The sequence below is a fragment of the Vigna radiata genome, unplaced genomic scaffold (genome assembly GCF_000741045.1).
Source record: "Vigna radiata var. radiata cultivar VC1973A unplaced genomic scaffold, Vradiata_ver6 scaffold_298, whole genome shotgun sequence".
In the NCBI taxonomy this organism is placed as follows: Eukaryota; Viridiplantae; Streptophyta; class Magnoliopsida; order Fabales; family Fabaceae; genus Vigna; species Vigna radiata.
The window spans coordinates 361,527-376,373 of NW_014542028.1; the positions used below are offsets into that span (position 1 = coordinate 361,527).

At 34.4% G+C, this 14,847-nt stretch overlaps 1 protein-coding gene across 2 annotated transcripts; it reads right to left on the bottom strand.

Moving 5' to 3' along the window:
* Positions 1 to 270: 270 nt before the first annotated feature.
* Positions 271 to 13,315, bottom strand: LOC106778958 (BEACH domain-containing protein C2). 2 transcript variants are annotated; one of them, XM_014666970.2, is made up of 12 exons: positions 13,247 to 13,315; positions 13,072 to 13,158; positions 12,877 to 12,993; positions 11,787 to 11,936; positions 11,503 to 11,587; positions 11,272 to 11,392; positions 10,441 to 10,537; positions 4,447 to 4,560; positions 2,901 to 3,264; positions 1,340 to 2,133; positions 980 to 1,102; positions 271 to 663 (listed from the first exon to the last, which is right to left on the bottom strand). In XM_014666970.2, the coding sequence occupies exons 1-12, from the start codon at positions 13,292 to 13,294 to the stop codon at positions 589 to 591; spliced, it is 2,175 nt and encodes a 724-aa protein (XP_014522456.1). In that variant the 5' UTR covers positions 13,295 to 13,315; the 3' UTR covers positions 271 to 588. The 2 variants fall into 2 exon arrangements, with proteins under 2 accessions (XP_014522456.1, XP_022632097.1); XM_022776376.1 differs by lacking the exon at positions 13,247 to 13,315 and having other exon boundaries at positions 11,787 to 11,916; positions 13,072 to 13,156.
* Positions 13,316 to 14,847: the final 1,532 nt, after the last annotated feature.

Here is a 14,847-nt window from a genome sequence, read left to right on the forward strand (position 1 = left end):
AAATAGAACATTTTAATAAAATTATTTTCACAAAGATTCAAGACACCTCTAACGTATCAAGGATCTTATGTAATCGCAAGCTGTTACCATGGCTAAAGTCTTAACTCAGAATTTGGTTGTTCCACAAACCAATTCATAAGAGTCAAGCATCAACCTAATTAATATAATACTTGATATATCAAATTTTGATTTATAATATCAGAAATAGAGTGTCAATTGGATCTATAGTCCGTGGATTAATCTTAATTTATTATTGAAAAGTATTAGTCGAAAAAAGGGTTACATTATTTTCATTGATCATAATAAAATGCAGAGAACAAAACTGCAATGACCCTAACCTCAGTCAAAGCTTGTCAATACTAATATTTGAGCTCAAATGGGACAGCAAAAGAACACTGCTAAAACTAGTAACCTAACCACTATGGTGGTAACCGGTCAGAGTTGGTCGTTACATATGTTACAATATGTCTCTGAGAACATGCAACGATAACACTTACAAACAGGAGTATTATAACTCCATTCTATTTTCATAATAGTTATTACATATAAAAGATCACGTAATCCACATTTGTATGCCTTAGAAGCTTATCATTTTATGAGATGCTTAAGGCCATCACCTTCCCAACCAAGCTTGAGCATTTGATCGACCACTTTCAAGCTCAACTGCAAGAAGCAATGAGCAGCGAGAATTACCAACCATTTGGGTGCATTCGGTCCAACAGGCACATAAAAATATCAAAAACTATCATGCCGAACAGGTGTAAATTGTAAAACTCCTAATAATGTGAAAATCTGATTATTTTTATGAAACTAGACTGCAGGTGAAACATCAACGTTCATGCTTTTATCCAATTTACAAGGATCATAAAAAAAAATCATTGCTTGGGATCGTGGAATATTCAGAAACATGATTCACTAGTAAATCGTAAGCAATGATTGATATTTGACAATGATCCTTATTAAGAGTGATCTAACTTACAGTCGGATCAGTGAAGACAATCAACTGTTTATCCCAAGTTGAAACCAAAAGATTTGTGTTATCCTTATTTAGAGCAAGAGCTGTGATATCCTGTCCTTCTCTCAGCTTCAACACATGAAACACCTACACAAGTTAGTATGGTAGAGTGGTTAGTATTGATAAACAATCCCAAGGATATGCATAGCAGAAAGGAAACGGACTCCTGATGTTTGAGAGAATCAGAATGCCGTTCTTACTGAGTATTTTCTTATAGTATGCGAATATTGAGGAAGTTTGAAGGCACATAAAGAAACAGTTTGATGAGAAATAAAATATATGATGTTCTTTTGACAGCTCAATTTAAACATCTTAATATCGTACCTCCAAAGTGTGCAAATCCAGGAAGCAAATTGAAGGTGATGGAGCATTTATTCTGTTGGTATCGTGAGTTTCTTCTGAGTCTGAATAAAAATCTTCATTACCTGACTTACTGGATTGCAAATTCCAACTGCTATTGAAGGCTTTACCATTTTCTTGAGAATTAATTCCAATCAAAGCACTCCATCCATCAAGAGAAATTTCCATGCAACAAATGCTACTAGAGAAAGGTAATTCTGATTTTGCAATCAGAACACCATTAAGAGTAAAGGTACTGAGAATATGCTTTGATTCATTCCACACCACGACAACCCCTTCAGAGGAAAGGGAGACAGTGTGAGCCACCACACCATCCAGCCTTCTGACTAAACGTCCCTCTCTTATAGAGTGTAGGAGAACATCTGATGAGTGGGAGCATGAAACAACCATTCGAAGACCTGAGTTAACACAACAACTGAGTATTTCACTGTGGTGCCCCCTAAGTACCTGTATAGGGCCCTCAATACGGCGTCTACGATTCTTTTCCATCAACAAATGTGATGAAGAACTACTGCCAGTTGAAGGCCGCATGCCAGTGCCATTCCCAGTAGAAGATTCTGATGTGACACTTGAATGCGATGCAAGTGCCCTATGTATTCTCCAGAGTAATACTGTTGTATCTCGAGATCCTGTCACCAGGTAGTCACTATTCGGTGAAAGACCAAGGCAAGTTACAGGACCACAGTGAGCATAGGCTGTTTCCAAGGTTTTAGCTCCATCTGAGGATATTAACCTGATACTATTATCAGCATGCCCACCTAATCAGAAGTCCAATTGTCAAGTTAGATGTGAAAGACTCAGGCAGTTTAAAAATTTGCTATTACAAATATAGGTCAAGTTTCTTAGATGATGTTTAAGATCTGAGAGGGGGAAGAGAGAGTATTTTGATAAAAACAAAAAGAACCCTACATTCTAGACATAAGACTTCTCTTCTTCAGCCTAGAGTTTATAATGGTTTTGGATATTATAACCATATGTTGAAGACCAGTCCCACTCAAAAACATCTGGCTTAATTGAAGTATATATTTAAAATCTGGCTAAATCAAATATACAGGTCGCAGCTATGATTTCTCTACATTGTTTCGCTTCTGCTTCAACTAGTGATTATTTTCGAGCAAATACCAGAAGTTGGAACTATTTAATTTTTACATCTATATAGTTTTATTCTCCTCGTTCTTATACCTAAATCTTTTCCAAATAACATATTTTCCCTTGGTGTTAATTCATAGCTGCAACGCCACATACAATTTTGTCTTTTCTAAGAAATACTAGAACATAGGATATACCAAATGGCTATATAAGTACTGTTAACGTTCCCCCTTTGTTAATCCCCTTGAGAAAAATTCCTTGAAATTGATTAATTGTATTAACTGTGTTTCCAGGAAAAAATATAAATCCATGCTAATGGCAATGGTTGTTATTTTAAGCTAACTTCTCATATATAAGAGGTTAATTACCAGAAATAACTTTTTCACATACTGCTAGTGGCAGCATATTTTAATTATAATAGCTCGTCTAGATTTACCAGTAATAATTTCTTTGTCACATGTTATAGAGACAATAGCTTGGCTTCTAATTCCAGAAACAGGAAAAGCCAATGCTTGGGGATACTGCCACTCTTCACCAGTCCCAGCAGGACCTTTTAACATGCGTATAATCCCACCAGCGGAACCTGATGTAGCCTTTCCATGATGAAAGAGGAATGGTGTACCCTGCCCATCAGGTGTATTGGGTTGCCACTTGTGCTGTGCAACATGAGCTGCTGGTGCATTTAAATCAACAACCACAACCGTATCTGAAGACGCAAGGATGGCAGATGCTGGTAGATTACAGTGTTCAGGGGATGGAATGGGATATGACTTGATTGCTTTTGGGTTGCGGAATATTGTCTGATAGACATAAATATATGCATTATCAATTTATCATTATAATCACATGAATTGATCATTGGCAGTTGAGCAAGCATAAAACAATAGGAGAGCACTTCGAAGCATTTCACCACAGGTTTTAAACAATTCTTAAAACAAAGGAGACACCTTATATATACATAAAATCTACTGAGGAGCAACATAACATACTAATGAAAAAAGTAGTCAGAGGTACTCGAAACAGATAAATTGGGCTTTCTTTCTGACTAGGTAGGCAGTGTCTAAAAGGAGAGAGGAAGGGTTTATAATTCTTAAGTTTAGAAGAAAACAATTTCTTCCTTATTATTTCACATTACATACATTCGACACACATACACACATATATATATATATATAAAAAAAAATTGATTTGAAAATTTTGAAAACAAGTACAGTCTATTCTAGGAAATAAATTCCAGAGATTGCGGGATTATTATATTAGTAATAAAACTGAGATACAACAAATATACAGAATTAAAGTCAATAGGAATAAAATCTAAATATTTCTTGACCCTAACGTTCTCCACAAATAGGATGGAGATACTGATCTTATGTACAAGTTTTTTTTTTTTTTTTAAATTGTTTTTTTATACGTGGAGCATATGGCTGGAGTATATTAGAATACTTTGGTCTGTTAGTTGGATACAATTTTTACTAAAATCTGTTTAATGAAACTTAAGTTATGCACATAATACATGATTTATAGTAGCTACCTTAAATCATTTAATCATAGTAACTTACGTAGCAAAAGATTTTCTTACGAGACAAACAATGGAACAGATGGAATATTTAACAAATAAAAATAAAACCCCTTTTGTATGGAAATACTTAAGGGAATCAAAGTCAATGGTAAGTCAAATATAAGAAATGGGGACGAGTATGGGTTTTGGTCATGTTTGGGGTATTTTCCTGTAAGAGTTTAGAATTAGTGAGTAATTTAGTAAAAAGAAATATACATTTTTCTCTTCATATAGGAACCAAAATAAAGAAAAACAACCATTATCCATGCATGGCTAATGGCTAATCATGAATTATTAGTTTGCTTGATGACTTTTGTATGTAAATCTAGACACATTACAGAAAGCCAAAATAAAATATGGGTAACAAGACAAGGAAGCACACATGCATGCTTACTCAGAAAGAAGTAATCAATATCAAAGTTACCTGCAAATGAAGAACTTCTGATAGTGGCTTCTTCTTCAAGTGTGGAATAGTCAAAAGTTGGGATGGTGTTTGTCCAAAATAAGCAATCTGATCTTGTGTGGCATGCTGTTGCACCTTTGCATGTCATGCACAGTAGAAAGTGCGAGTGTTAATTTAAAAAGTCAGTTTGGATAGTTTGTAGATGTATTACTCCTAAGTTTTCTTTGTACAGCTGTAGATTTATTAGTAAATTACTTTATACAGATGTCAGTTCTTATGCAGTTGTTAGTATGTAGACTGTTGTTTCCCCGTACCCTATCAATTTTCTTCCAGCTCCCCATCATAGTTACTGGAAATTGTTTTCCGAGTGGATGAGCATTTTCTGGAAAAGTGGGTAACTGCCTTCTTGAAAAATGTTTCCAGAATTGATTTAGTGTGTTCCGGAAAATAAAATCCAGAATGATGAAGTGCAGGCAGAAATTTGATGGGGTGCAGGAAGATACAGCCTAATAAGTAATATCTATAAATATTTGTGTACTCATACTTTCAAATGTGATATACATAATAAATATTCAGTTCATGTTCAGTTCTCTTTCTCTCTTTTAACCCTCAGTTCAATTCATCTAAGATGGCATCCAAAGCATTTTTTTTACGATCAAGCTTCTCCACTCAAGCTTCTTCACTGATTTCTTCATGATTCAGCTCGTTGTTGCTTCTGTTCAGTCAATTTAGTACTTTCTTTTGGTGAATTGTTCTAGGTTCCTGATTTTGAGATTATCTCTTAGTCTCTTTGATGCTGTTCATAATTTTCTTCATTTGCATTTTGCAGTGGTGAATTATGAATTCTGCTGCTGGTTCATTATCTGTTCATAATTTTCTGTTTTATTGTAATTGAGCTCTGTGAAAGTTAATTGGAAGTTGCAATCAGTGCATTTTTCTCATAGCTACTTTTTCTTTTGGTGATAGTGAATTGAGCTTTTTGAACAATGACTTGTTCTTAGATCCACTTTTCTTCTTTTCAATTGCACTTGGCGATAGTGAGTTTTGCTTTGCATAAGGTGAATTTCGCTTCGCAATCATTTCCAACAACTATTGTTGAGAAACTTGATTGTAATTAGTTGCACTGGCTTCAATATGTTGAACCAGTAATCAAATTGCACAAGTTACAACGATTTGTTGTAAATCCGATGGTTCCACCTTGCTTTCTAACTGTAAAAGTTTGGAGAGTTAACAGAGAAGTAAAAATATTATTACTGTGCTGTAATTCTATTACACATAGTGCCCTATTTAAGGGACTATGGACCAACGTAAATAAGGCTTCTAAAAAGCCCAAAACCAAAAAGGCTAGTTAAAACAATAGAATATATTTCAACACTAACTAATTGTGTTGCTGACAGTATCGATCGTGAGCATGAAGCTTGGGAAGTTCGGGATCAAACGGTACTGGTTTTGTACTTATTCATATGAAGTTTGGGAGAAAATTCATGAGTATTTCAGTCTTCAAACAAGTCTAGTACACGACAGCTGCGTACTACAATGGTGCTATCAAACTTGGTTCCAAATCAATGGAAGAGTATTTGCTCAAGATTAAATATTATGTTGTGAGCTTGCTGGTGTTGGTGTTCTTGTGCGACATGAATATGTTGATGCTATTTTAGAAGTTGTTCCATTTGACTATGCTCCAGTTGTATTTGTTATTGAGAGTAAGAAATGCACACCTTTAATTACTGAAATTGAAGTTCTTTTGTATGGACATGAAACATGCCTTAATTGTTAAGCTCAAGAGACACAAACTTTAGTTCCACCACACTGCATTACACTCAAGCTCCTTACACTCATTGTGGCAGCCAATGTGGAGGCCTTCTCACTGGAGTATCCTCTCGTGGTGGTAGTTCTAGCAGAGGATGTGGTGGAAAATTAACCAATTTTCAGTACCAAAATATGTCTCAAATTTGGACATACAACCAATGTTTGTTATTTCATATCTGATGCATCCTATCAGCCTCGTGAATCACTGTTTTTCATTTATCGTGCTACACATAAGTCCATTCCTTATTCGACTGGTTCATATAAAACATCAAATACTTGGGAGAATCCTAATACTAGGCCTAAGAACAATGCTCAGCCGAGTGCAATGATGATGAAGTCTACTTCTCAAGGTAATGCTAATAGTTCTTGGATACCAGATTTTGGTGCAAGCTCCCATGTTATTGGTGAACCACAAAACATGAAATAGCTTCAACAGTTTGATGGTCCAGATCAATTTTTCAGTGGAAATGGTGCAGGTTTGAGTATTTATGGTGTTGGTTCCTCCTCTTTTGTCACCTTATGTGTCACTTTTCAGCTAAATAATTTGTTGCACGTTCCTTCCATTACTAAAAATATGTTAAGTGTTAGTTAATTTGAAAAAGATAATTTAGTTTTCTGAGTTCCATTCTAACAAATTTCTTGTCAAATCATAGGGGACGAATAAAGTTCTTCTTTAAGGAATTGTTGGTGTTCAGGGACTTTATTCGTTCAACAATGATCAGCTTCACAGTTAATCTTTTCAGCTGCATTCCTCTTCTAAGTCCATTGGCTATTCTGCTCAACATTCATTTTTAGTAAACTCTTTTCAACAATGTCAATAAGGCCAATCTTGTAGATAATAGTGTACATATGTGGCACAATTGACTTGGTCATTCAAATAATCATGTAATGCAAATTGTACTCAAACACTGTAAAATTCCAGTGTCTAATAAAGCTGATAGTCAATTTTTTTCATCTTGTTGTGTTGGAAAATAACATAGATTGCCTTCTCATGTCCCTAGTTCTGTATATTTCCCCTTAGAACTTACTTTTGTTGATCATTGGGGACCTGCACATCTTATTTCTCAAGCAGAATTCAAATATCACGTTTTTTTTATTTGCTTACTCTAGATACACCTGGATTTTTCCAATAAAGTCTAAATTTGAAATGTTAATTGTATTTCAAACCTTTAAGACAATGGTTGAATCACAACTGAATTACAAAATCAAAAGTGTTTAGCTCAGTCTGATTGGGGTGGTGAATATCGTCCCTTTACCAAAGTTTTAGCTCGTCATGGTATAGTTCATAGCCTTAATAGTCCTCATACTCATAATGGTGTTGTTAAATGTAAACATAGGCACATTGTTAATTTACCTTACATTGTTGCATCATGCTTCTCCTCCTTTACAAATTTGGGATCAAGCATTTATTACTGCAGTATATCTTATCAATAGGCTGCTATCTTATCAATAGGCTGCCTACAACATCTCTAGACTTTGCCATGCCGTATTCTGCTTTGTTTAATAAACATCCCGATTTTCATTTCCTCAAAAGTTTTGATTGTGCTTGCTTTCCTCTTTTACGACCTTATCATTATCACAAACTTGATTTCAAGATTGAGGAGTGTCTTTTCCTCGGTTACTCAGTTACACAAAGGCTACAAATGTCTCTTATCTAGTGGTCATATATATATATATATATATATATATATATATATATATATATATATATATATATATATATATATATATATTTCCAAGGATGTTTTGTTTAATAACAAAGATTTCCTTATTATGTTTTTTTTTTTTTTCTCAAGCACACCAAACCCTATTTAGTCAGTATTTTAGTTTAAACCCAAATCTATTACCACCTCAACAAATTGAAAATCTAGTGTTTAGTACTTCCATCACATAAGATTCTGGTGCAACATTATCTATTTCTTCTACTATTAGTTCATCTTCTTTTGAATCCGTATCTCCTACTGCACCTTTACTTAATACATCTTATAAAAACTCGATCTAAAGTTGGTATTTTTCATAACAGAGTTCATTCATCCTTATTGTTGTCTCATTTTGAACTACCGGTGTCAAACAAGCAAGATGAGAATTGGCTTGCTGCAATGCAGCAGGAATATGATGCTCTATTGAAATAGAAAACTTAGGATCTAGTAGCCTTACCCTCTAATAGAAGGGTTATTGGTTGTAAATGGGTTTTCAGATTAAGGAAAAAGCAGATGGCTCAATATATAAGTATAAAGTTCAGCTTGTGGAAAAAGGTTTTTATCAAGTCCATGGTTTTGATTTTTCATGAAACCTTTCCTCCTGTCCTAGAACCTATTACAATCAAAATTATTCTTAATATTGCTCTCTCTCATGGGTGGAAATTGTTTCAACTTGTTAAGAAGTGGACTTTAAACTTACCCAACTTTACAAAACCATCTTGTAAGATGAGATTTGTACCCACTTATATACTTTAAATTGACATTATCACTTGTTGATGTGGGGCTTCCAACACACTCTCCTCACGCCAAGGTATATACATCTCGTGCATGAGACTAAACATGAATGGATAGTCCGATAGTAGATAAAATAATATGTCCAACAAACAACGAATTTTGCTAAGATCTCTAAACCTGACTCTGATACCATGTTAAGAATTGGACTTTAAGTCTAACTCAACCCTATAAAACTGGCTTGTATGATGAGATTTGCACCCAATATATACTCTAAATTGGCCTTATTACTAGTCGATGTAGGACTTCTAACACAACTTGATGCCAATAATGCCTTTTTGAATGATTATCTTGATGAAACAGTTTATATGCAACAATCACTTGGTTTTGAAGCAAGTGACAAGGCTCTTGTTTATAAGTTGAATAAAGCAGTCTATGGATTAAAATAAGCCTTGAGGAAGTGGTTCAATCATTTACAAATTACTCTTCATCAGTTTGGTTTTGTTAACCACACTTGTGATGCCTCTCCTTTCATCTACATGAAAGGAATTAGAAGTTGTGGTTTATGATGATATAATCATAACTGGAAGCTCTATTACTCTCATTCAAAATATTACAACTTGACTTCATGCACCTTTTTCCTTAAAACAACTTGGTCAAGTAGACTATTTTCTTGGCTTTGAGATAAAATATCTGTCTGATTAGTCTATTCTCATGACTCAGACAAAGTATTTAAGAGACTTGCTTCATAAAACACATAGCTGAAGCTCATTCAATTTCATCCCCTATGATCTCCAATTGCAAGTTGTCTAAACATGGTATTGATCTTTTTTCAGATCCTATTTTATTTCACTAAGTGGTTGGTGCTATGAAATATGCCACTCTTACTCGGCCAAAAGTTAGCATTGTTGCAAACAAAGTCTCAGTTTATGACTAACCCATTGGATTCTCATTGGGTTGTAGTTAAACGCATTTAGGGTTTAGGGCAAACTCAATGTGAAGAATTTTCTTCTGAAAAATCTTGTCCTTGAGTTTGTGAGGGGATGTTAGTAGAACCAAGTCAGTTTGTATAGCTTGTAGATGTTTTACATGTAAGTTTTCTTTGTACAGCTGTAGGTTTACTTGTAATCTACTTTGTACAGCTGTCAGTTATTTTACAGCTGTTGGTAAGCAATGCCAATAAATGCATCTTGTACACATACTTTCTGGTGTAATATACATAATAGATTCATTTCACATTCAGTCCTCTTCCTCTCTTTTCACTCTGGATAAGTTATTTGTTGAGGTCTGATGCTTTTATAATATTCAGAGGTGTTGCATATGATTGATATTGTTTGTGACACAAACGTAGTTGGGCGAAATGCCTCCTAGCACTCTTTCTTAAAAGTTATGCAATCACATTAGTTGCTTTTGATTAAAAAAAGAGATAATAATGCCACAAGGGATTCTTTTTCTAGCTCTAATTTTAACAAAAAAGATGAAAGCGATTTTTTCTCCATCTCATCTGTTATATTTTCCTCAGTTTCTCTGCATCTTGTATTGGTCACAAGGGAAATTTATCATGACAAACAAGACAGCTAACCAACAAAAAAAGGATTGCATTGTTAATCAAGCTTAAGAAGTTAATTTCCTTACTAAAAAAATTATGGAAACAAACACATATATAAGTGACAAACATAACTATAGCTAACATGTCCTTTAGTCCTTTAACCAAAGAAGGTAGTTCTCATACAACAATTAATGTGGAAAATACGAAGATGCAACGGAGATATACCGGATCAGATATTTTATCAATATCCACTGTCCCTTCATAAGTAATGTAAAAGAAAACATTATTTGCTGCAATAGCTTCTTTTCCCCGTTGCTTATATCTGCATGGTTAAATCCATTTAATGTAACCATATGCAAGTTTTCAAGGGACAAAAATAAAGTGAAAATTTAAAAAGGAATGCTATAGATATCTACATAAAAAATGATAGAAAAATAAAACTCATGAATAAACAAAAGGTTCTTAGGAATCCAAGTATTATTTGAATGTCTCCCCTTGAATAGAAATGATAAAGTTGAGTGACATTTAAGAAAATAAAGACCCTCAAACATTGACCCTTAAGGTTTTATGTTAAAGGTGGTGTCAGGTCTTTTTTGTGTGTAACTTATTTCTCATAGGTGGTAAATATGCTCAGTTTATCAAGTAAAAAGAAAATGGTAGGTTTATCTTGGTGTCTGACTCAAATGGAGACAAGTATGTCCTGTTGTGGTAGAAACCCAACAATAGTAAGGGTAAGGGGAAGTGTGTTGAGATAAATGGCTGGTACAAGCATGTCTTGTTGTGGAAGAAACCAGTGGTAAAATCCAAGTATGAGATGAAAGTCCACACAAAGTAGATATAAGAAAGTTGAGTGTCATATAAGAAAATAAAGATCTACAAACGTTGAGTCTTAAGGTTTTGTGTTGAAAGTAGTGTCAAATCTCTTATATGGGCAGCTCATACTTCGAAGGTGGTGAATATCCTCAGTCTATCCTAGTAAAAATATCTCAACAGCTTTGAACCAGGCTTGCAAGCCAAAAGAATATGGAGAAAATGAAAAACAAGAAGAAAACCTACCCAAATATGAGATCAATCCACTCATGCAAATGAGAAGATACATATTCACTCTCCAGAGCCATCCTATGCTTGTGCACAAAATCAACTGGGTTCTCAGCCCAAGCAGGAAGTTTTACAGTATCTGGTATGACAAAAGTAATTCTCATGAAGGGGTAATAACTTTAATATGCATATATATGTAGTCACAATTTCTTCTTAAAAAGGAAATGGAGAAAATCTCAATGAGTATACCAAGCTTTCCTCCCAATTGTGTTGTGCCAAAATCAATTGAATTTTCATTTGTGAGGACCTCAGGGAGGTAAAATAGCTCAGGAACCTATGTTGAGATTAAAATAGGAAAAAAAAAATGAAATATAAGTTTGAAGAAAACCATGGTAAACATTTAAAAATATAAGTGCTAAAAACATTGAAGTCTTCCAAGAACAACTAGAAGGATTGATATGCAAGTACACAAAATTTTAATTAAAAGCATTAAAGGAAACCAATCGCTCTGTCACATGTTAGTAAACATATACCAATTCCTTTACATCACTCATGTCCTCAAGAACTCCATTCCAAGTAGCAGAAATATCAGAAAACATTCGATCTGCATGATCAAATTTTCCACCTTGAAGTTTGATGGCAAGAGTAGTGAATGGTTCAACCCTAATAAGATAATACAAAACCTGTAAAAGATAATAACGATTAACTAGTGCAAAATGAGCAACTAAAATGCAACCATATTAAATGCTGTCATTTGCATACTGGGTGATAGCTTCTGTTGCAACTTCAGAAGAACTGAGAAAAAGCATCGTGATTTGGATTTATTGTATGACTTAGCAAGGAAATGGGCAATTTAATGCAGAAGCCAAAAATAACTACAGATGCTAACAAGACCCTCCCGAAACAGCCTCTTTCAATGTGTATGTATATATACATATGTGTGTGTGTGTGTGGGTAGGGCCAGATACAATGACCCTTTCCTGTACTTTTTCAAGCAAGAAGCCTTTTAACACTGGGGTATGTTAGTAGCATGCCAACAAACAGGAAATAAAAATAAATAAAATATCATAACATTAAAGTGCCCAAGTTTACACTAATCACATTTGGTGAGGTGTCTTTCTGCATCAGGACTTTGTTGACAATACTGAACGTAAACCAACCTTACTTTAATATCCTAAGCATTCATAATTTGATTGGTATCACATGGAAGCCATTTTGTTTGATCTTAACATGATTGACCAGTTAAAGCATCCTGGCAAAAAATCTACATCTTATTCCCTTTAAAAATCATCTAGCCAAAAATCAATAAATATTCTCTATCTCCCTATTTTGTGAGCGCCAGAGGTTCAGATACTTCTAAGATACTCACATAATGCAGCCAAAAATGATCCAAATTTTATTGAGTGTAATTCAGGATAGGTGAAACATCGTATATTTCAAATTGGGAGTTCATGCAAAAAAATAAACTTGACATAAACTCAAAGTTAATCACTTAAGCTCCATCTGAATCAACCATGTAGAGGACACTAATTTCTTGATAGAATTAAACCAAAGACTGGCGTCAATAGTCTACGTACTAAATTACCAGAGGAAAATTCAAAGGAGGTGGAGAGTGGGACCTACTGTTCCTGCACTGGAGTAGTGTGATCCATAGTGGAATTTGGGTATTACGGGGTCATCAAAGCTGGAGTATCTCTCTTGAAATTTTTTAAGACGATCTGGGTTCAGTGCTCCAATAGGCTGCATGATATATAAAATTACAAATTTAAAATATGAAATAATCTCCCTTGATTTCATCAAAGCAACATTCATGATAACCTTTGAAAGATCCCGGTAAGAAGAAGGATTAGAAAGATCCAAGCTCTTTGAACTGTAATCAGAAAGAATCCAGGGGAAAACTGGATACTGCAAAAAATTCATAATGAAAATATATAACATGAAGATAGAGTTAGAGTTTAATTATAGAATGCAATAAGTTAGTAGCGNAGATCACCTGGGTTATATCATTATAACTACGCCCAGCCAATGTATTGAGTTGCATTAGATACTCAAAATTACTGATCTGCATAAGGGCACCGCAAAATCAAAGTTAGTAAGCAAATTACATTTGAAACTAATTGTTTGTCTGGGTAGCTGATACTAAAAAGTATGATAAATTTTTTTCATATGTTTGTGTTAGAGATACCAGAGCATCTCTGCTGCTGCTAATCAATAATGTGGCATACAAAGTATTGCTATCTTAGTTCCGTGAGTTTTCGATAGATAGTTATATCAGTTACAATTAGGTTTGTTCACAGTGTCCTCTATCTGAGTTATGTACAGTTAGAATTGTCAAAACGGGTCACCCGATCCGACCCGGCCTGGCCTACCACAGGTTGGTTACTTAGCGAGCCAACCCAATCCGGCTCATTTATTAGTGAGCCAAAAAATTCGAACCCGACCTGACCCACCACGGGTTAGTGGGTAAACGGGTTGGCTCATTGGTTCACTTAATTACAATTTTTTTTAAATAAAAAAATTAAAAACTTTCTATAATTCAAATCTAAACAAATTTCACTCCCAAATTTTACTCCCAACATGCATATATTGTGTTTGTCACATTTGTTGGACATATTATGTTGATTGATGCATACTATTGTGTTTGTGAAGTAATTATATTTATGTATGCTCAAAGTATGTTTATGTGATATGAAAACTAGATGCACAAAAGTATATATGCATGACTTAATCGATTACAGTGTTGTGATAATCAATTAAGGTCATCAGATAGGTTGCGTTTTAAACTAAGGCAAAACAACTAGTTTTCAATCGATTACATTAGTTGGTGAATCGATTAAAACTCGTGTGTTTGCACACATCTTTTTCAAATGTGCTGTGATGTGTTTTTGGAAACAAAAGTTTTCAAAAATCTTCTAAGTGTTAAAGCTTAATCGATTACATGCTTTGTGTATTCAATTAAGTCTGTTATGATTTGAAAACTAACTTATGCTTGTCATAACTGCTATAACGGTCATATTTTTAAATGTGTTTGACCAAGCATTTAATGAGAATCGATTACATTAATTGAACATTCAATTATGTGCTTTGAATGCTGTAATTTTGTTACATGTGTTTAATGTAACCGATTACATTAACATGTTAATCGATTGATTTGCGTCAGGACTGATATAAACTATATATTGACTCATTGTTTGATATTCTGTAGAACGATTGAACATACTTTCATTTTCATATCTGATTGATTTCATCTGAGAGAATTTAAAAATTATCAAAATCTCCAAGAATCAAGAACGAGAAGAGTTTGACAGATCTTGAAGCATTCTTGAGAAGCAATTTGACTGGACTGCATAAACTGATCGTTTCTGCACAACTGAAGGTGCATCTTGTTTGATCAGGAGAGAAAACTTGCAATCTTGGATTTGCTATTTACCCCAGTACGTGTGGCTTCAGGAAGAAGAGTGGTGTACTCTTGACTTTGGAAGGGGATATCTCAAAGGGTTTGCTGCGACAAGGACAGGGTAGTTCTGTGTTGGCAGATTTTGTTGTTCTATATTTGATTGAGAGTTTGTGAGGTGTTTACATTTGAGAGTTGCT